Here is a 21,659-nt window from a genome sequence, read left to right as displayed (position 1 = left end):
TTGTCCGGCAAATAAAATCGAGCATAAACTAATTAAAACGTCACATTGCTGCATGGTAGTGATGCTCCATTCAGACTGCAACACATCTTGTAGCTTGTCACAGCTCGAAATTCCAAAACACGTCAACGTTACGTTTGATCGACGACACGTTGCCACGACAACACTTTGTGGCTCGTCCTTATCACTCATTAATCCACCAGTTGACTATCACACACACCTGTACGCGCTTGTCACTGCCAACGCCGCTGAGGCTTTGCGGGGCCTGTCAGCCGTGCCGTGACAGCCAACATGACAATGGCGGCAATTTACGCGCCGCCCGCTTGCCGTACCCTTGGCGCGGTCTAGTTTGAAATTCTGCCACGTGTCTCTTTAGCGTGATTCAACCGAGACTGTCTGTCGTTTGAGTTTGTTCCGCAAGCACCTACAGTCTGCCGTACAAAAAAAAGAATACTTTCAGACAATTTTGCCAGTGGGTTGGGTAGTTTTTTTTTACATTTAGATGTTTCTGTACTTCTTGTGCATGTTTTTTTAAATTTTATTTTATTAAGGTTAAGGGCTTGATGGAATGCGATCTCGGTTCTATATGGCCGAAAAATCAGGGCCAGCAGGAACATAGATGAACATGCAATGCTGACACAGTTGATGACTAAAAGCCAGTTATGGCCTATTCATAACACCATTTTAGATGTCTTTAATAAATTATCGGAACTATTCAATATGCAGGAGGGTGTTTTTCCCTCTTTCTGTGTGACATGTTATCAAAATTTTACATACACAAAATGCAAACAAAATTAACTCATTCACTGCCATTCACAAATTTAATCCAGAATCGAAAATATGACGTAGAGCACCATTCCTGTGCACCATTTTTTCAGGTTTAGTTTTTTTTCTCGTTTGGGTGTCGATAAAGCGCTGGCCATGGCCTCTGGCAATGTTTTTACCCTTCCACAAGGGGGCAGAATTTCCCACTTTTCCATGTTAGCGCTTTGTTTCAACTTCAGTTGTTGTTAAAGCACTACATAAACCAATATGTATATATTGCATTGTATTTTGGACAGCCGCTCTCATTTCAAGCTCATATAACTCCAGATCCATATAATTTAGGAATTAACTATTTTTTTCAGATGAAAGAAGAGAGTCTAAGGTTTAAAACGCTGTATTGAATGATTATGTAGTCCTAAATTCAATATTCAGTGGGTCCTGGAATTTAAGTGACAATGACTAAAATGCCGGCACACATTTTTGCACGTCTGGCTTTCAAGATGGCGCCCCCCTGTGTGGCTGCCTCCACAGCAGCTCTTTCCCTTTCTTGTCTACTTTTTCACTTCTTTACTTTTCCGTTTTTGTTTTGCCTGATCTCGCTCCATAAACCTACGGAGAGGAGATGGGCATCTTTTCTTTTGCTCATCGCCGTTAGTTTTTACTTTTTCATCGCTCCTGTGAACGCGGAATCCACGCGCACGCGGAATCCCATTGTTTACAGTCGAGACCAGCTACTAGCGTGGCGGGCTAATAGCGGACTAGCGGCCGCCGCACCAGACATCCCCGATGAATTGAAGAGGAGGAAACGAGGATGTCGGGCCGGGAAAGATCGCCGCAAAAGAACGAGGAAATACCGACACGTTCTCCCGTCCGTCATCATGGGGAACGTGAGATCGCTCCCAAATAAAATGGACGAGCTGGCGGCGCTAACGCGACATCAGAGGGAGTACCGGGAAGCCAGCTTGCTACTCGTCACGGAGACATGGCTTTCGGCAATCACTCCGGACGCCCACGCAGAGTTGGAGGGCTTCCAACTCGTACGAGCGGACAGAAATGAAGGCAGCGGTAAGCAGAAAGGAGGGGGGATTGCTGTATTTGTGAATGACAAATGGTGCAATCCTGGGCACATCACGGTGAAGGAAAAACTTTGCACTCGGGACATCGAGCTGCTAGCCGTTAGCCTTCGGCCGCATTACCTGCCACGGGAATTCTCACACGTCATAGCCGTGACGACGTACATTCCCCCTACGGCAAATGGCGGCGCTGCCTCCGATGCCCTCATATCTGTTGTAAACAAGCTGCAAACCCAGTCCCCCAACGCCTTGTTTATCATCTCAGGGGACTTCAATCACATTTCCCTGAAATTCTCCCTCCCAACATTCACACAGTATGTAACTTGTGCCACCAGAGACAATAACATATTGGACCTATTTTATTCAAACGCCAAGGATGCATACAAACCCTCCCCCCTCCCCCCTCTCGGAAGAGCAGACCACAATATGGTTTATCTCCAGCCTGTGTACAAACCCCTTGTCCAGAGGCAACCAGCTGTGACCTGCACGATCAAAAGATGGTCCACAGAAGCTGAAGAAGCTCTGCGGGACTGTTTTGATTCAACCAGGTGGGAGCTCTTTACTGAGATTCATGGGGAAGACATTGACTCACTCACCAACACCATCACAGACTACATTAACTTTTGTGAACAAAACACCGTACCCACCAGGACTGTGCGGTGTTTTGCCAACAACAAACCATGGATTAATCCCGACATAAAAGTCCTCCTGAAGGAGAAGAAAAGGGCTTTTGTGTCAGGCAACAGAGAGGAACTGAAGGCCGTGCAGATCCAACTGAGGAGGAAGATCAGAGAAGGGAAGAAGGCCTACAGGATGAAAATGGAGGAGCAGCTGCAAGCCAGCAATGTCGCTGGTGTCTGGAAGGGCCTGAAAAACATCTCAGGCCACAAAAGCCCAGTGACATTGAACGAAAAAGACAAGGACTGGGCAGATGAACTCAACCGCTTTTTCAATCGGTTTGACAAGACGCCAGCCGCCCCCGGCCCACCGTCAACTTCACCTGTAGCTGCACCTGCACCAACTCTCACTGTGGCCTTACCCTCCCTGCCCCCTCTCACGACCAGCTTTCCACAACCAACATCTGCCCTCCCAACCGTTGCCACACCCTCAGCCGCCACTCTGCCTCCTGGTTCCTGCCTGTCTGTCACAACTGCGCAGGTGAGGAACCAACTGAGGAGGATGAAGGTGAGGAAGGCAGCAGGTCCGGATGACATCAGTTCCCGACTCCTCAAGACCTGCTCCGACCAGCTGTGTGACATTGTCCAGCACTTGTTCAACCTGAGCCTGAAGCTGGGCAGAGTTCCACAGCTGTGGAAAACGTCATGCCTGGTCCCAGTGCCCAAGATTGCCAACCCCAAAGAGCTCAACAGCTACAGACCGGTGGCGCTGACGTCTCACCTGATGAAGACGCTGGAGAGACTCGTCCTCGCCCACCTGCGACCGCTGGCAAGCTCATCGCTGGACCCGCTGCAGTTTGCCTACCAGCCCAGCATCGGTGTGGAGGATGCCATCATCTACCTCCTCCATACGGCGTTGCGGCACCTGGAGAATGCTGGTAGCACGGTGAGGATCACATTCTTCGATTTCTCCAGTGCCTTCAACACCATCCAGCCCAGTCTACTGGGGGACAAGCTGCAGCATGCCGGAGTCGACCATCACCTCACATCCTGGATTACAGACTACCTCACAAACAGGCCACAGTACGTGAGGGTAAAGAACTGTGAGTCGGACAGGCTTCTCTGCAGCACCGGAGCGCCGCAGGGAACAGTCCTGGCTCCATTCCTCTTCACCCTCTACACCTCGGACTTCAACTACAACACCCCAACCTGCCACCTTCAGAAGTTCTCTGACGACTCAGCTATTGTCGGCCTCATTACAGAGGGAGACGATAGGGAGTACAGGGGACTGACAAAGGACTTTGTGGACTGGTGCCAGCAGAATCACCTCCAGATCAACACTGGCAAAACCAAGGAGCTGGTGGTGGATTTCTGCAGGAAACAATCGTCACCTGCACCATTGAACATCCAGGGTTCGGACATTGAGAGGGTGACCTCCTACAAGTACCTGGGTGTTACTCTCAACAATAAACTGGACTGGACAACAAACACGGATGCCCTAATCAAAAAGGGACAGAGTCGCCTCTTCCTCCTCAGGAAACTGAGGTCTTTTGGAGTTCAGGGGTCACTCCTAAAGACTTTCTATGACTCTGTGGTGGCATCAGCCATCCACTATGGCATTGTCTGCTGGTCAGGCAGCATCACCACCCGGGACAGAAAAAGACTGGAGCGCTTTGTCAAGCGGGCCAGTTCTGTCGTGGGCTGCTCGCTGGACTCTCTTGAGGAGGTGGGCAACAGACGGACGCTAGCTAAACTAAAAGCTATGACGGACAGCCCCTCCCACCCCCTCCTGCCCATCCTGACAGCTCTGGGTAGCTCCTTTAGCCAGAGACTATTACACCCGCGCTGCAAGAAGGAGAGGTACCGCCGCTCGTTCCTACCGACTGCTGTCAGGCTTCACAATTCCCAATGATCACATGTGAAAAAAAAAAAAAAAAAAAAAAAAAAAAAAAAAAACTGGACACTTGTAAATATGGGTTGTTGCAATATATCTAAATGCATCTCTTGATTCTGCACTATGTACAGTCTTGTTTATAGAACGGTTTTTGCACATCTACATTTGCACAGTATACAGTTGACATTTTTATTTTGTTATGCTTAGAATATCTTGTTTTCTATCCTTTCACTCCCACCCCAACCCCATCCCTCTTCAATTGCTGCTGTGGACTGCAAATTTCCCCATTGCGGGACGAATAAAGGTATTCTGATTCTGATTCTGATTCTGAATGCGTTTATATTTTTTTTCTTGAAGTACATCTCAGTGTTTTTATTTTTTTACTTGAATTAATGGATTTGACATTACATTAGCCTGAAACTGATTTTGTATGTATGAAGTCAGATTTTGAGCACTTTTCCATTCTAGTAATTTTAGATTTGTTATTTTGTTGTATTTATTCATTTTTTTGGTGGGGGCGATCACACATATTTATGGATTCATGTGCCAGGTAACATAGATGCGAGAGGGAGAACATTAAAATATTCTATGTTGGGTCTTCATGAAATCTCACAGCTGGCAGCAGCACGCCGGATCGTGCTTCATGCTCGATGGTTGTTGACGACATGTGGCAGTGATATTATCCAAATTAACCACACCCCCCTCTCCCCTGTCTGTAGCGTACCCGTAGTTGGGTGCCTATATATCCGGGAGGAAAGTTGGATTTAGGTTGCAAATAGGATAACAGATGCAAGGATCGAGGCGGGAGATTGAGTTAATAAAGAGTATTAGTAAACTTTATGGGTGACTGCTGTTTATTAGCCCGATGGTCTTTTTGTGGAGCCATTTTTTTCAGTGGACAGTTCATCTGCAGCAAAGCTCAAGCGGCTAACTGGCTCTAGCTAATTCAATGTTTGCCAAGGCTGCAGACATATGACAGGACTTTATAGGAGGATGTGAAAAAAGTCATCCGGTCATATATTTACACATTTACACAACAGTTATCCTCATTCGTGGCAGAAGGGGCTTGGTGGGCCATGTCGACCTCTGTTTTTTGTTATTTTATTTTATAAAAAATTATGATAGCAGGTAAACTAACGTTCGAACAAAATGGTATTGATCCGAGTGTTTGAGTGTTAAATGTTCTCCATGTTATTATTTTTCCAAAGCATTTATAAAGATTGTTTCATAAGAGCAAACCACAAATGACCATTGTTTGTCAAGTTTGTTACCATATATAAATTTTTCTCAGCTATTTTTCTGTTTTACATGTACGTTTGGTCATTTAAATGGGTTTTACAAGAATGTGTGAATATAAGAATGGCCGCCACTGATGGATACTTTTATGTTTGGCTCAGCTTGTAAAAAAAGTGCATGAAAGTAAAATGGTGACAGAGCTCAGAGCACTGAATTGATATTTTATATAAAACAAAAACAGTAATATCTTATCAAGAGTTAATTCTGTGGGCCATTGGTAATATTTCAAAGACTTGGCTAGAATAAAACATATCTTTATTGGTTGCTTTACTACGTTAAACATGGAAAAAAATCCCGGGTGAAACAAGATCCCTACAATCAGGACATTGACAATAAACAAAATTAGTCAATTTATTATAAGAATCAGAATCAGAATCATCTTTATTGCCAAGTATGTAGGACACACAAGGAATTTGTTTCCGGTAGAACACGATGCACTAGTATCGTTGTCAAAAAAAACTGCTAAGTGGCACTATACAGTTCCATTATCGGAAAATTAAAGTTATTGAGTCAGATTTTTATCTTTGTGCTTTGCAGGAACTGTGTGCAAAGTGAACCAGACTTATTTCCCCTCTCGCTCCTTCAATGTAATGCAAAAAAATGAGGCGGTATCAAAAAGAAGTGTAAATCACATCTGGTTTCATGGCTGCCAGGAAGCATCCGTAAATATTTATCGCAGCGCATCAGTGAAGTGTGTGATAAGTGAGTGTTTGCCAGAGATTGTGTGTGTGTGTTTGTGTGTCTCCTGCCGTACATCATTTCATATACTTACATGGTCTTGTTTGAGCGAGTCGGAAGCATATCGGATTTATAATTAACTGCCGCTTGACGACAGCTTCCGGTTCTTGTGGCCCCATTTTTCCAATTCCCAAACAAACACTAACCGATGCAGTGCTGTTTATGTTCAAGTAAACAAAAACATCCGCTAACTTCACAGTTCCTACTGCATTGCATCTGCCGCTTCGTCCAGTCCAAGAAAAGCAAAAGGAGAACGTTTGAATCATACACTGCAGTCACTCAGAAAGTTCAATCCTTGCACTGGAGCAACAGTGTGATATTGTTGTCTATCGGTTTATAACAGCCATGCTAATATATGAGCAAAACTGTTCAGGTAGGCCAGCAAAATAACCTGACCTTGTTTTGCAGATCAATCTCAACTTTGTAAAGTACTCGTCAACATTCCTGACTTATGGGTTCACCAAGCTATCTAATCGGCGCCTTGAAACATCCCTTGACAACTGTTATACATGTTTTATATACACTACATGACATTGGCTAACCTGAACCCACAATTCACAAAGTATATTGTAGAATATATTTCCTCATAGTGACTGGGGCGTTTTTTTTATTAATGGATCTGCAGAGAGCATCAAGTGTTTGAAGGCTTACCTTTGTACTGTAAAAATAATCATGTTGGCATAGCTGCTGTTGCCGGATAATTGTTTATTGTATGTTTAAAAAGTGTGCGTGTGGTTACTGTATGTGTGTCCTTGTATCAACAATGCTGCCAAGTTGGGGGTAGCACCAAGTGCACTTGATGCATCGCTGTGTCAGGCTATGTTCTATTAGTTATGGAATTGAAAGTAAGTGAAGAGGAAGTGAGGATAGCGGTGGAGCAGCGAAGGACCCATAGAGCTGTTGGCCTGAGGCGGTAGAGCGCCTGTACATGGTGGGAGCAGGCGATGGACCGACAAGTCACATGGACAGATCTCCGGCGGGCAGAGCAACAGCTCATAAACTTTCTGGTCCAGGCAGTGTCGGACATTCTGCCCAGTCCATCAAGCCACTCCATATGTCAAAAAACAGAGTCTCCCAACTGCCCACAGAACCCAGGCCGGCACATTTTGGAACAGATTCTGAGCTGCTGTCCAGTAGCTCTTGGGCAAGGGGTCGCATACTTGGCGTCGCAAACAGGTTCTGAAACCCATCGCAAAAGCTATTTGTGTGGGAATCTGCAGCAAGAGCAGACGGTCCCGCCCTCCTACCCAGACGATCACCATCATGAACGCCGAGAGAGCAGTTGCAAAACAACGTAGGAGCCAGAAACTCAACAGGACTTCTGGCAACTGCGAAATACTGTCAGCGCCCTGATGACTTCCGAGAAACAACTTAAGTTCCCACAGTACATTTCCAAAACCAAGCTGAGGCCTGATATCCTCCTGGTTTCACAGGTGATAAAAACCGTCATCCTGTTGTAGTTGTAGTTGACATGGTAGGTCCATTTGGACGAGGCCCATGAGAGGAAAACGACTAAATATGAAGAACTGGTCTCAGACTGCCGCAAAGTGGAAGGCAAAGTGTATGACCGTCCATTGTTTTTGGTTGCAGAGGGTTTTTGGGCTATTCATTCTGTAATCTTGAGAACCGAGATTTGGGGGTGTAGTAAAGGCCACCTTTGATAGATTCAGGAATGAGTATATCAGAGGGACAACTCATCTTAGAGGTTTTGGAGAGAAAGTCAGGCTGAGATGGTTTGGACAGTGACTCTATCGGGAGAAGGATGCTGAGCCTTGAAATGCCAGGCAGGATACCGAGAGGTAGACCGAAGAGGAGGTTTATGGATGTCGTCAGAGAGGACATGACAGGTAGCTGGTGTGAGAGAAGGTGATGCACAAAACTGTGTTAGATGGAAGATACTGATTCACTGTGGCGACCCCTGAAGGGAAAAAAACGAAAGAAAAAGAAGAAGTAAAGACCACCTAAACACACACCGGGTCTGATCAAATATGGCTTGGTCTCCTGGGAGAGGGTGTTAGATTTTGAAAGATCCAAAACACCCTCGGATTTAAGATTTCACCGATGATGTGTTCAGGAACATCCGTGAGATGTATTCGACCAATCAACTATGTCCTCTGTCTTGGTTTCATTGCACATAGATAAAATTGTCACACACATGGAAAAATGTGCCAAGAAATAAAAATGGGGGAAAATTAATTTAACAGGGCTGTTTTATAACCGTTCCATTTGTATTTGATGGTGAGCATAACCCTCATAGCAAAAAAAATATGTTGCTTACTGTTGCCAGATGCATTGTCCAACGTAAAACCCCAAATTATACACTCATTTACATTTTTCAAGAGGCGGTGAAGAGAAGCGTCCTATCTCCTTGTGATGAGAGAATACTTCCACACACTCTTCACCCGCAGTGTTTTCTTTTGCCTCCCACACGCACGTCATCATTGCACTTTGTGGATCAACAGGCCCGTGTGACAATTAAGTACTAAATCCCACTAAAGGTGAAACACCATATTTCGTTTAAGGTTGAACTCACTTGAACATCACTTTCCACTCAATATTTCAAATATTTCACATTGTTACATTACACGCGCACACACACATACACCACCAAGTCTTCTTCAACTTAGTTCCGATCAAAGTCTCATCTTTGTCATTTACATGAATTATGTAAGAACCGTTTCACATTAGCCTCTGCATCATTCTTTGACCGCTGATTGAACCGTTACTCGTAAATAACATCCCGTATAAGACATTTGCGGCACAATGTCTCCCGGGGACACATTTAAGGATGCGCGTGCGCATTCATCGTATCTTCTGTATTACTCGAATGGAAAGACGATCTGTGTGCTGAGATGCTCGGTTGAATCGATGCAGAAAGAACGGATAAAGTGCAAAAGCAATGAAAGCTGCCGTGCACTTTAAAGAGGGCGATGCTGACTCTTGGGATCTTTTGTCGACGATAACAGTGAAAAATGTCTGGGGCATGTCTGTAGATTGTATATATTAGGTCCAAGCGATGGAGGTCTATATCAGTCTGTGTTGAGAACATTTGCTTTCATGATTGAATATGCTGAAGAATCTTTTTTTTAAGTCACCATTTTATTTATCTATTCATTTATTTTGTTCGACCGTCTTTTTCGAAAGGCTTTAAACTTTCACAAGGTGGTGCTCATAACAGTAAAGATTGATTGATGTTATAGTTTGAACAGAACCCTTTTTGAGTTAAACAAATTATCATGATTGAAAGTACATTTTATCCTGACTTCAACAGCTTTCTTGTTTACTTTGCAACTTAGTTCACCTGTTATTTATTTGGACTTTGAAAAACTATTCATCCCATTGGTTCGAAGTTTACGACTGAATGCATTTGCAATTGACCATACATTACAGCTGCATGCCAATCACATGTATTTTTATTTAAGGAATTAAAGGACAACCAACGTCACTTTTTTGTTTCTTAACTGCCATCAGAAAAACGTTTTATAGCATCTAAACACGCAGTATGATAGTTTTATTCAAATGCAAAACACCAATAAAATGACTTAAAGTGTCCAAAATCTGCAAAAAAAATGAGCTGTGAATTGGGCATTTTCAGAAAGTCTCGCCAAGACGTCTTGCATTGCTGGAGAATCAAAACAATGGCTTCAGATTCGGAGAATATGCTTTCTTGTTGTCCAGTTATGAATATGATTCAAATAGTTCTGAAGAGGAAAGCATACATGTTTGCAATTGATTAAAGAAGTTCTTCCGTGTCATTTCGAGGCATCTGGACTGCAATGTAGCGTCCCAGAAAAGAGGCAGAAAATGGCGACCAAGCTCCCTGTGAGGAAATAATCAGCCCGTTTCCACAGGCTGATAAATTCCTTATATGGAGCTTGGTCGCCCTCTTGTGGCTCTTATTGGTGCAACATGACGTTTTCAGACCAAACAAGCATAGCGAAATGCATTGACGTGATGGAAGGACTGCTACAATGTGTCCTTTTTTTCGGTCATGGGCATTCCTTCAGTGACGTCACGTACGGACTCGTCACCAACTCAAAAACAAGACTTATGGAATATTCAGCGCAAGTCTTAAAACGTAAACTAGAGCTATATGCGGTGGAATCTTTGTAAAATACGCTCAGTGGTAGTCATTTGAAGCCATTTTACAAATTATGGACACAACTTGTCCGGAGACGTCGGTTGTTCTTTAAGGGATCATTAAATTAAATTGGGCTTGTTTTAATGTATCAACCAAAGATGAGCCAAAAGTCACCCAAAGCTTCTTATTTATCCACCGTTTTTCACTCATGTCATCTTTGCTGGGCCCGGGTCACTTTATGTTTGATGGATGCTACTGCGGCCTGCCAAGAGCAATTTTATACGGGGAGCCAAACAGAAGTGGCTCCCCGCCAAGGGGACAGACCCGCCTCTGGTTCTCGATTTGTCTGCCTTCACAATCGATGAGAACACACACACAATATTCCCCTCAGGACACATACCGCAAGTCTCTGAAGGAAAGGTGAGCATTTCACGCAATATGAAAGGCTTTCGTGGCAGAGGGCAATTTAAGTCGACTTACATTAAAATGTGATATTTGTAAACGTTCTTGAGCGCTTCACCTTGGTCAAAAATTGTATCACTTATTATTTGATGACATTTTTTTACCATATATTCAATGTCCTTCATAAGACAGTGATCGGCTAAATGATTGAAGCAAAATAGACTATTTTTAATCATATTTAGATTATCTGCACATTTCAGGTATCCTGGCAACAATTTATTTTTTTGAATAATAGAATAATAAAAATAAGCAAGCCTTTAATAGTCCCACAATGGATGTCGTGGGACTATTGTTGTCATTTTAAGTGTGTGTATATATATATATATATATATATATATATATATATATATATATATATATATATATATATATACACACACACACTTAAAATGGCAACATCCAATGTTAGAAACCAGTTATAGTTGATTATTTGTTATTTATGTTGCAGAAATTGCCGATCTTCTTGTCAGTGTTCGAAAAAAAGTTACCCCCACGCCCCCAAAAAATGTAAATTTCTCCACTGTGAGACTAATAAAGGCAAATCCAATCCAATAAATGTATTTTATTGTATTGAATGTATTTATTTTTATTATATTATTATATAAAATGTATATATATATATATATTCTCTTTTTTCAGATTGCAACAAACAATGTTTGTACTTATCAATTGGACGGTTCAACCAGTTAAAAGTAATATTGCATAACCATGGCTTGATAAAAGGTCCAGACTGAAGAAAGAATCACATGTTTCTGGTGGTTCAACCGCTGAAAGAATTAGCATTGGTCTCAAATGCTAATTCTGTTATATGTGTATTGGGAGGCTGCGTTACTTACAGGCATGGTCTGTCCACCGTGCAAGCTGTTGATGGCAGCCTGCGCTTCTCCGTGGCTGGAGAATTTGACAAAAGCACAGCCTGCAAACACACACGCAAAGAAAGGCGAAACAACATCAGGCAGATGGCCTTGGATTTATCAAGTTAAAAAAGAGACAGAGAAAAAAAAAAAACATTTTTCTTTTTTGTCTTCACGCGATCGAATCTAGAAATATATTCTGGTCACTTGTGTGTTGGGGTCGTCGCTGAAGGCATTAGCGGCCTAGAACATCCCGTCCCTCGCCCCGGCAGCGCTAATTCCACAGACTTGTTTGTGAATATTAATCTGTTTAATATTTACACATTGTGATTTGTGTGCAGTCACTCATAAAGGAGATTAGCACGACAAAAGCGCGGTCTTATAATCGGCCTATCCGACGGAATCGTCGCTCGCCTCAAATTTAAGACGTTGGCGGTGGTGGCGTAGGAGGCAATCTGAGGAGGGATGAATCCATTTATTTCTTTATTTATTTTGCCTTGAAGGACATTGAATTCATTCTAAATCTGTTTTGTGGCTAAGGCTCAGGAAGGAAGAGTCGGTTGACGTGAGAAGTTGGCCAGATCATGAGAAGTACTGTAAGCACCGGCAGCAGGGTCGTGGATCTTTGCTGGATTATCGTTTCAAATGATATTAAAAGTGATTCAAGTGGATAATTCAACTTGGTTATTTAGATAGATCAAGTGTTGCCTCAAAGTTTTGGGGGATTTTTTTTATCCCCCTCCGCCCTCTCTACAAATTGCTGATGAATTCAACTGTTCAAAATAACTTGTCAGAGACCAAACTGATGACATCATTGAACTTTATTTACTGTACAGACGCTCCCCTACGTACGTACATTCAAGTTAAGAACAACGGTACATGTGAACATTGTTGTAATAATAATAATAATCATCATAATAATAATAATAAATTTAATTTCTTAGTGCCTTCATTTGTAAAGCATACATTTTATTAAATTTTTATATTTCAGTACAAACCAATACAGATTACGCATACAAGCCTTAATGTGGTCGTGGGTGTGAATTTATTTTATGACTGTTAGAGCGTCTGTTTTTTATACTTCCTCGTTAAGTGTTTGACTTAAACATACATTCCATGCAGAATATAGCACTGATGCTACTTATGACCAAATTCACCCTCAGAACCACTGTTCTTAGGGTGAACCACAAGAACGTATCTCGTTTGTTTGGGAGCGTCTGTACAGGCAATGTTCAGAAGGGACATTAAGAAAAATGTTTTTCATCATGTAAAACAATTTTCAGCTACATACTTTTGTCATAGAAAGTCATTAAAGTCAAGATTTAAAGCACACTGTCATGTTTAAGTGCACAACTTAAACTTTAACAAAGTATAAAATATTCTTTATAGGGGGGAACATTGTGGTAACTGGCCTGTGAACAACGATATCTACTTAAATTAAGCTCATTGCAATGACCATGACTTTGAGGCTACGCAGTGTGAAGCTCAGACATTTTCAAGTGATTCCCACAATCATATCAACCCCCCTCCAAAAAAAAAAACTGGTCTACATTCTTTGTACAGTGCACAGATTAGTATTGTGTAAAAACATTATCAGCAAGTGTGTATGTTTGGTGATTGATACCCCCTTTCAAATCTAATAGACTCAGAACGCAAATGGAAACGAGAAGATAAAGTTGCAGACTACCAAAAGAAGAGGAGTAACAGCATTAACATTTGAGATCAACGTACACTTGCAGCTCACAGTATGTGATGACATCTATGATTTGGTCAAATCCCAAAGTTTTACATCTTTTGGAACATTTAGAGTCTAATTGTTCCATTTAGATTAAGATTATGCCAGATAAGAATACGCCATATTGACTATGGCATATTAAGGTGTAAATCTTAATATGCTTGTCCTAAACCATGGACACAGGACGACATCAATGCACTATGGTGAAGTAAAATGGAAGAGAATGGTAATTCATTTCCAAACGGTATTTGAATTCATCAACGTTACCATTATTGACGACTCTGTTCTATCCAATTTTTATCCTTGGCCTCGGGTCGCTCATGTTTTAACTACAGAAGGCTATCTAATTAACAACCTTGCGGATTTATTCAGCTGCTTTTCATTAATCGAGCAACAGCGGTGCTCATCGAACGGCACACGTTTCCTGAGCCAAACACTGGGGAAATGTTGGGGAATCGGATTTGAAATAGTTTAAGTTAGCTGAAGAGTTTACTGTGGTTTTGACTGTGAGCCTTTGACCTTGACTGGAATATTTCAGTAATGTCGGCTGTAAATTGTCCATATTTGTGGATGTGAGTCTGAATAGTTGTTTGTCTATACGTGCCTTGCAGTTGTCTGATAACTAATGCAGATGTACCCCATTTTGGCTCAAAGTCAACTTCTACATGCTCCAGCTAAGCTCTCCTCTAATACAGATGTATTAGTATTGTGTAGAAAACAAATGGATGGAAATATCCAATAATTAAATTGGCTGAATGTACTGTAACTATAAATAAATAGACCTTCTAAAAAGCTAAATCACATGAGACATAAATAATCAAATCATCTGAGATGCAATGTTAGCAGGTAAAGGGTTGACTGTATTTTATGCTACCATGGAGGTGCACCAGAAAGGAACAAATGCAACGGTAAATGTAGAACCGGAAATGCAATTTATGACAATGGAGTAAAGTTTCTTTTGTCGCTGCTCAGTACAATGTGACTAAAGTGACAATAAATCAAAAAGGAAGAACATGATATCCACTTGGAGCAGCAATGTCGTCGAGTGGTGAGGGTTTCAGCAGTTTTGAGTTTGCACTGCCTCAAGTCATCTGTCCAGTTTAACTGTGATCCTAACTCATTCACTGCCATTCAAAAAAAAAAAAAAAATCAGGAATTGAAAACATGACGTAGAGCGCCATTCCCGAATTTGTTCAGGTTTGTTTTTTTCACGCTTGGGTTCCAATAAAGCGCTGGTCATGGCCTATGGCAAAGTTTTTCCTTTTCCACAAGGGGGAAGCATTTCCCTTTTTCCATTTTAGTGCTTTGTTCGAGTTTCAGCTGTTGTTAAAGCGCTATATGAACCAATATGTATGTATTGCGTTGTATTTTGGACAGCCACCCTCATTTCAAGATCATATAACTCCAGACCCATATAATTTAGGAATTAACTTTTTTTTCCTGATGAAAGAAGAGCATCTGAGGTTTTTAACACTGTATTGGATTGGATTTGCCTTTATTAGCCTCGCCGTGGAGAAATTTACATTTCAACGCAGCAAAGTTATGAAAGGAATGAAAGTAGAAAAACATGAATGTTTATGTAGTCCTAAAATTCAATATTCTGTGGGTCATAGAATTCAAGGGATAATGACAAAAACACTGGCACTGGAGTGGACACAATTTTGCACGTCTGGCCGTGAATGAGTGCAAGAGGATATATATTAAAATGGATGGTGGTATGGATCTGTATGTATGTAGGTATGTATGGATGTGTATATATGTATGTATATTATATGTATATGTGTATATATATATATAGTATATAGTATGTATATTATATACAGTAAAGTCTCGTTATATCGATATTCAAGGGAGTCCGAAAAAATATCGATATAACCGGGACTATCGATATATCCGACCCTGTTTGCATGTAATTTTCTCCGTGCGTGCATAGAAATAGTATCGATATAACCGGGACTATCGATATATCGATATAACGAGACTTTACTGTATATTGTATGCTGGTAGCCAGAGCTACCAGCATACTTTTAGTTTCCAGACGAAGCTTTTCGGATGAGGAGCGAAATGTTTGACACCTTCAAAGAAGTACAGATGACAGCTGTAGAAACCTTTTCATCGATGGAGCACTCCTGTACAACTGAGAGCTTACACAGACGTCATTCTGACATTGTGCATGTTCTGTGCAATGGCTTGGCTGATTCAACATTTTTTTTTCATCAATCTGGCATATCCTCTATGGGACTGAATAGAAAAAGGTTCCCGCTCATACTCTCAACTTTTCAATATGAAACATCCACTCGCTTGGACTTGGACGTATGTGCAGACCAGGAAGAAAAGGGTAACGCATTGCAAAAACATCTCCAATTAAATGGAAGTGCCAGAGCCTCATGAATTATGGCACATGCCTTGAGTTTTTTTTTTCTTCCCAATTTGACATCTCCGAATGACTTGGGGCGAACGCGGCGAGGAGAGAGATTGCATTGCTTTCAAGTGAGGGGATCTCGCCACTGCCTTTTAAATTCCCTGGGTAGTAATATGTATGCATGAATTCCATCTGGCTGGATGGGTGACATTTATAACACAACTTAATTATAGAGCTAAAAGCCATCTCTCTATTATTCCTGACAACTCGGGGCTCTATTCAACTCTGGCAGCAAACGCCCAAAGTAGTTTTGAGAATCGATGGGGTGGTGAATGTGGGATGGGTGTGAAACTTGTGATGAGGGGGCTGCTGAAAGGCTTCCGAGGAGCACGCGTTTAGATCAACATGGCAGTCGGGCCCATGTCGTGGACAACATAGCGCAGTTAATTTCAAAGTGAGCCTCATTCGATTCAAACAAGATCCGGGGCTTGTTGTTTCATGGCTAAAATATGTTGCATTTATAATAAATGTACGGAACAGTGACAACCAAGTCGAGACACAAGTAGACAGTTTCTAACCTTAACAGCTATGATCTGAGAAGCCTCTTCTCCTTCTTGTTGGAATTGTGAAATAAATGTCTTGTTAAAATTATTTTTCTATCAAATATCTCCTTGTTCTGATGTTGCATTGAATTGGCCTGAGAGCGTCCAGGGACTGACGAGTGATCCATGAGACTTGAAAAGAGGAATTTCAAAACATCAAGTCCAGAAACATGAATTCCGAATCATAAGACAATATCCAGGACCGACAAAAGCTTCCGAAAGAAGAAACGTCTCAATATTATTATTAAGAAAAGTCTCAATTGTTTTGAAATACAGTAAAGTCTCGTTATATCGATATCGGATATATCGATAGTCCCGGTTATATCGATACTATTTCTATGCACGCACGGAGAAAATTACATGCAAACACGGTCGGATATATCGATAGTCCCGGTTATATCGATATTTTTTCGGACTCCCTTGAATATCGATATAACGAGACTTTACTGTAAGTTCTTTTGGTAAAGGCAGCAAGGCAATTTTCTTTATGTGCTAAGATAAGATATAGCTTGGCTTTCATAACTTTGCTGCTGTGAAATGTACATACCCTCTTCTGGCAGCTTTTGGGTGCAACACAAGGTTTTCAGACCATACAATACAGCAAAATACATTGACGTGATGGAAGGACTGCTACAGTGTCTTTTTTTCAGTCAGGGGGCGTTCCTTTAGTGACGTCACGTACGGACTCGTCACCAACTCAAAAACAAGACTTCTTGAATATCCAGCGCGAGTCTTAAAATGTAAAATATAGCTTTATGCGGTGGAATCTTTTTAAAACAGGCTCAGTAGAAGTCATTTGAAGCCATTTTACAAATTATGGACACAACTTGTCCGGAGACGTCGCTTGTCCTTTAAATATATATATATATATATATATATATATATATGAGAATTTTTTCCCAAGGCCTTGTTTATAACGCGCACCCAAAGTTTGAGTTCTTTTTTAGGTAGAAAATGTTGCGTGTTATACTCGAATGAATGAGGTAAATAAATACCTTGCCGAATTTTGTGCACAGATGGATATTCAAAAGCTAAATTTCATTTCGCTCAGAGTTTTCTTTCCGACCCGCATGGAAAAGTGCGAAAAGGTTCTTTGTTTCACACTTACCAAAAAGTCTTGCTTCCCCAGTCTTTGGTGCATTTAAGGTCCATTGGAAACATCGGTGTCATTAATAAGCATCACTTTAATAGAAACTAACAGTAAAATAACAATATTAACAAGTCTGGGTTACATCTGCTACTGTGATTATCACGTTATTCATCTCAAAAGCCATTTTGGGAGATAATCATTATGATTCTTTGTTTCTCCCTACATTTGTTGATGTTTCATTCAAATTTTCTGTCCAACTTTTGATACTTTTTTTTTTTTCTCACGAAAATGAAAGCTGAACTTTTGTATGACTTTGGGCCATTCGACATTTACACCATATTCACTTGATTTTGTCGCAGTGGAAGGCTATGGAGAAGAAGTGTGAGAAAAGTAACGAGTGAGAGACGAATGCCACTTGAGGAAACATATGGCGCACAAAGCGAGAGAGGGAGGAACGAGGAGGGTGAAAAGGAGTGAAAGTATAGCTCCTGTCGTACACGCCGGCACCGGCCCGATTTCATTTTATGTGCTGTCAATCAGCCCGAGGCATCTGAGCAGACAGGAAGGAGGAAAGGGAGGGGGCATGAAAAGAGTGGAAGCAAGCGGTTGGGGGGTGGGATACGGGTGGGTGTAGCGAGTGGCGGGAGGTACACGAATGTGGTGGGGGACACAACAAGAAAGAGCTGGTTAATCCCGGTGAAAGCAAGCCATGTAGATGCTGAAAAGCGCGTGGTTCGATACCAGTGAGCTTCTCTCATTGATTGAACAAGAGGACGCATGCATTATCTCGCGGCACCTCGCCTTCACGCTCATCGTCGTTTAGATGGACATGTCGCGGCTTACAGATGCTTATCGAGCCCCTTGTGCCGGTAGTACAGTTCACTTCATTTTGGTTTGACAAGTGGCCAAGGGTAGTGAATATTTAAGAATTCAAACAAGGGTCGTGGTCTATGGAGTAAATCAAGTCATTCACTGCCATACATGTGCAAAAATGTCTCCACTCCAGTGCTCGGGTTTTTGTCATTGTCACTCGATTTTTGCAGGACCTGCAGAATATTGAGTTTTCCGACTATATGAACATTCAAGGCAGCTCTTCTTTCATCATAAAAAGAGTTAATTCCTAAATTATATGGGTCTGGAGTTATATGAGCTTGAAATGAAGGCGGCTGTCCAAAATACAATGAAATACATACATATTGGTTTATATAGCGCTTTCACAACAGCTGAATAGCGGAACAAAGCGCTAACACCAGACTCAGAATCATCTTTATTGCCAATTAGGTAGAACATGCAAGGAATTTGTCTCCGGTGGACCACGCTGTACTAGTATCATCATAAAATTGCAAAAACACACTATACAGTTTTCTTTGGGTTATTGCTGAGAGAGTTAATGGCTTGGGGGAAGGAGCTGTTCAAATGTCTGCTGGATTTGGTTCGCATGGATCGGTACCGCCTGCCTGAGGGGACTAGCTGGAAAAGGTGGTGGGCAGGGTGCGAAGGGTCCAGTACGATTTTCTGCGCCCTTGTTTCGATGAGCTTGAAATGAGGGAAGCTGTCCAAAATACAATGCAATACATACATATTGGTTGATATAGCGCTTAAACAACAGCTGGAGCTGGAACAATGCGCTAACATGGAAAAAAGTGGGAGATGCTGCCCCTTTGTGGAAGCGAAAAACATTGCCAGAGGTCTGGCCAGCGCAAAAAAAACAAAACCTGAACTAATTTGGGAATGGCGCTTTACGTCATATTTTCAATTCCCGAAAAATTTGTGAATGGCATTGAATGAGTTAGAAATCAAGCCGACATCAGCCGACTTTATATTTTGATGTAATAAGTCGTGAACGTGTTTTCTTCTCTATTGAGAGTGACCGTTGCTAAACTCCGAGCCTTGCTGCTTTATTTACTGTAGTACATAACGATCGTCTGGGGAAGGATGACGGCGATGCGGGGAACAAACATGCCGGTGTTGCGGAAATGAGCTGCTATATAAGAAATAAGACGGCAGTGTAAATGGAGTAGTGTGTGTGTGTGTGTGTGGGGGGGGGGGGGGTCTTGTAGCATCGCGACAGTGAGCGAGCAAGTGTTGAGTTGCGCTCCCTCAAGGATGCTCGAGCGAAGGAGGCTGAAACGAAACCGGCCGGACACGCAAAAGGAATGACAAGGGACTGTGTTAGTGTGTGCGTGTATGCGTGTGTATGTGTGTGCGTTTGTATGTGTGTGTGTGTGTGTGTGTGTGTGCTCTGACCCTTACTGGCCCCATCAGGACCCCGCAGGACGGTGCACTCCTCGATCTGGCCAAAGGTCTCGAAGAGCCGCCGGACGTCATCCTCGCTCTGCTGCTTTCCGAGCATCCCCACAAACAGCTTCCTGTCTTCTAGATCAGGAGGAGAGGTGGGGTGGGGTGGCAGGGGGGACAGCAGCTGATGGTAGCGTTCTGCTGAGCCACTATGTGACTGTGAAACAGTACTTTGGACTTAAACCCTTAAATTTTGGTTTTAGGTCCACCGTGCGCCTGCTAAGTAAAAATCCTAATTTAGTCAGGCGCCATGTGATATTAATTTCATTTCAAATTTCCCTGAAAATGTTTTTTGATCAACCTAATATGATCAGATCCAGTACCGTATTTTCCGGTGTATAAGGTGCACACAAAAGCCTTCCTTTTCTTCAAAAGATGACCCTGCACCTTATACGCAGATGCGCTTTTTATGTGAAGTAATATCAAGCCGCAACAGGTCTCGCAACTACTATTAGCAGCCACGACTCCATTTCCCCCTGTAGAAGTAGAGTGTAACTCCAGCCTATACTGTATAATGTGGTGTGCCTTATATTTGGAAAACTTGTATATATCTATATATTATATCTGGAAAACATTTCTCATTCTTTGAAGGTTCACCTTAGATATGGAAAAAGTTTGAAAATACACCGTTCATTGAGGGTGGGCCTTATACTCCAGTGTGCCTTATACACCAGAAAATTCGGTAATTACAATCCATATATGGAGAAGTTGGTGGAGGAGTGGCAACTTGTATTTGTATATATTATACTTGGACAAGGTGTGCCTTATAGTCTTATATATCGATGCTCCCCAAACTACAAATGATATATGTTCCCGATCGGTCGTTCGTAAGGTGAATTTGTTCGTAAGTTGCTTCAGTTGGAATGTGTTTTTGTAAGGAATGTATCTTTAAGGCTTATATACGTATGTTTGAGGTTTATATAAGTATGTTTAAGGCTTGTATTAGTCACTTGTAATGGTTTGTACTGATAAATAAACATTAAATAAAATATAAGAAAGATATGTGAATGTACAACTGGTGAAAATACTACATATGTTGCTACAAAAACATTCATACGTACCGTTGTTTGTCACGCGAATGTTCGCAAGTAAGGGAGTGTCTGTATTGTATATTATATTTGCAAGACTTTATTTCATTCATTGAAGATCCATCTTACATATGTAAAAAGTTTGAAAATACACCATTTATTGGGGCCTTATACTCCGCTGTACAGTGAGACCTCAACATACGAACTTAATTGGTTCCCAGACAGAGTGTGTAAGGTGAAAAGTGTGTATCTCAAAAAAAAAATCCCATAGGAAACCATTAAAATGGGAATAATCCGTTCCCGGGTTTCCATAAAATATACTTTTCAACCAAATAAGCCTTAAAAGTCACTTTATTTACATAATTTATGGCTTGATGGAATGGCGTTTCAGGTTGAAGGTCAAAGGCAATTGCTGTTTGGAAAGAGGCGCATTACATGAGGACTGTAATTAAATTAAAGAAATAAACCGCTGTAAAATAAAGTTTTATTGACCTTTTTGATGGTCGTTGATGGCTTATGGAAGGAGAGTCACCTTCCATGAGTACTGTTGGTAACTTAACCTCTGCTGCTGTTCGGTCGTGTGCTTCCGCCGAAGATCACTCCGCCAGCCGTGGTGGGTGTGTATTATGAAAATAGTGCTTATTATAAGGTTTAATTTTCATAAATTTGACGTTTGTAAGACGAAAAGTTTGTAAGATAAGGTGTTTGTAAGTTGAGGTCTCTCTGTATCAGAAAATGGTAATTACAATCCATATATGGAGAATTTG

The 21,659-nt window shown here is 41.8% G+C and overlaps 1 protein-coding gene and 1 long non-coding RNA gene across 9 annotated transcripts in view; one reads left to right on the top strand and one right to left on the bottom strand.

Annotated features, from left to right (window-relative positions):
• Positions 1-21,659, top strand: part of LOC148900903 (uncharacterized) — a 204,784-nt gene that overhangs the window by 6,134 nt on the left and 176,991 nt on the right. The window lies entirely within an intron of this gene.
• celf6 (CUGBP Elav-like family member 6) overlaps positions 1-21,659 on the bottom strand; it is a 187,088-nt gene that overhangs the window by 29,423 nt on the left and 136,006 nt on the right. For 7 of the 8 annotated variants that reach the window (XM_088992965.1, XM_088992967.1, XM_088992973.1 and 4 more), the window contains exons 4-5: positions 19,814-19,942; positions 11,760-11,839 (exon numbers count right to left, since the gene is read on the bottom strand). In XM_088992965.1, the coding sequence (XP_088849091.1) occupies positions 11,760-11,839; positions 19,814-19,942 (209 nt within the window). The remainder of the gene's footprint in view (positions 1-11,759; positions 11,840-19,813; positions 19,943-21,659) is intronic. The other variant, XM_088992971.1, reaches the window with a different exon arrangement.

The sequence above is a fragment of the Hippocampus bargibanti genome, linkage group LG03, assembly GCF_051943395.1.
Source record: "Hippocampus bargibanti isolate YZ-2025 linkage group LG03, ASM5194339v1, whole genome shotgun sequence".
Classification (NCBI taxonomy): domain Eukaryota; kingdom Metazoa; phylum Chordata; class Actinopteri; order Syngnathiformes; family Syngnathidae; genus Hippocampus; species Hippocampus bargibanti.
Note: the sequence above shows the minus strand (reverse complement) of the source record. Positions and strands in the feature narration are given on the sequence as shown.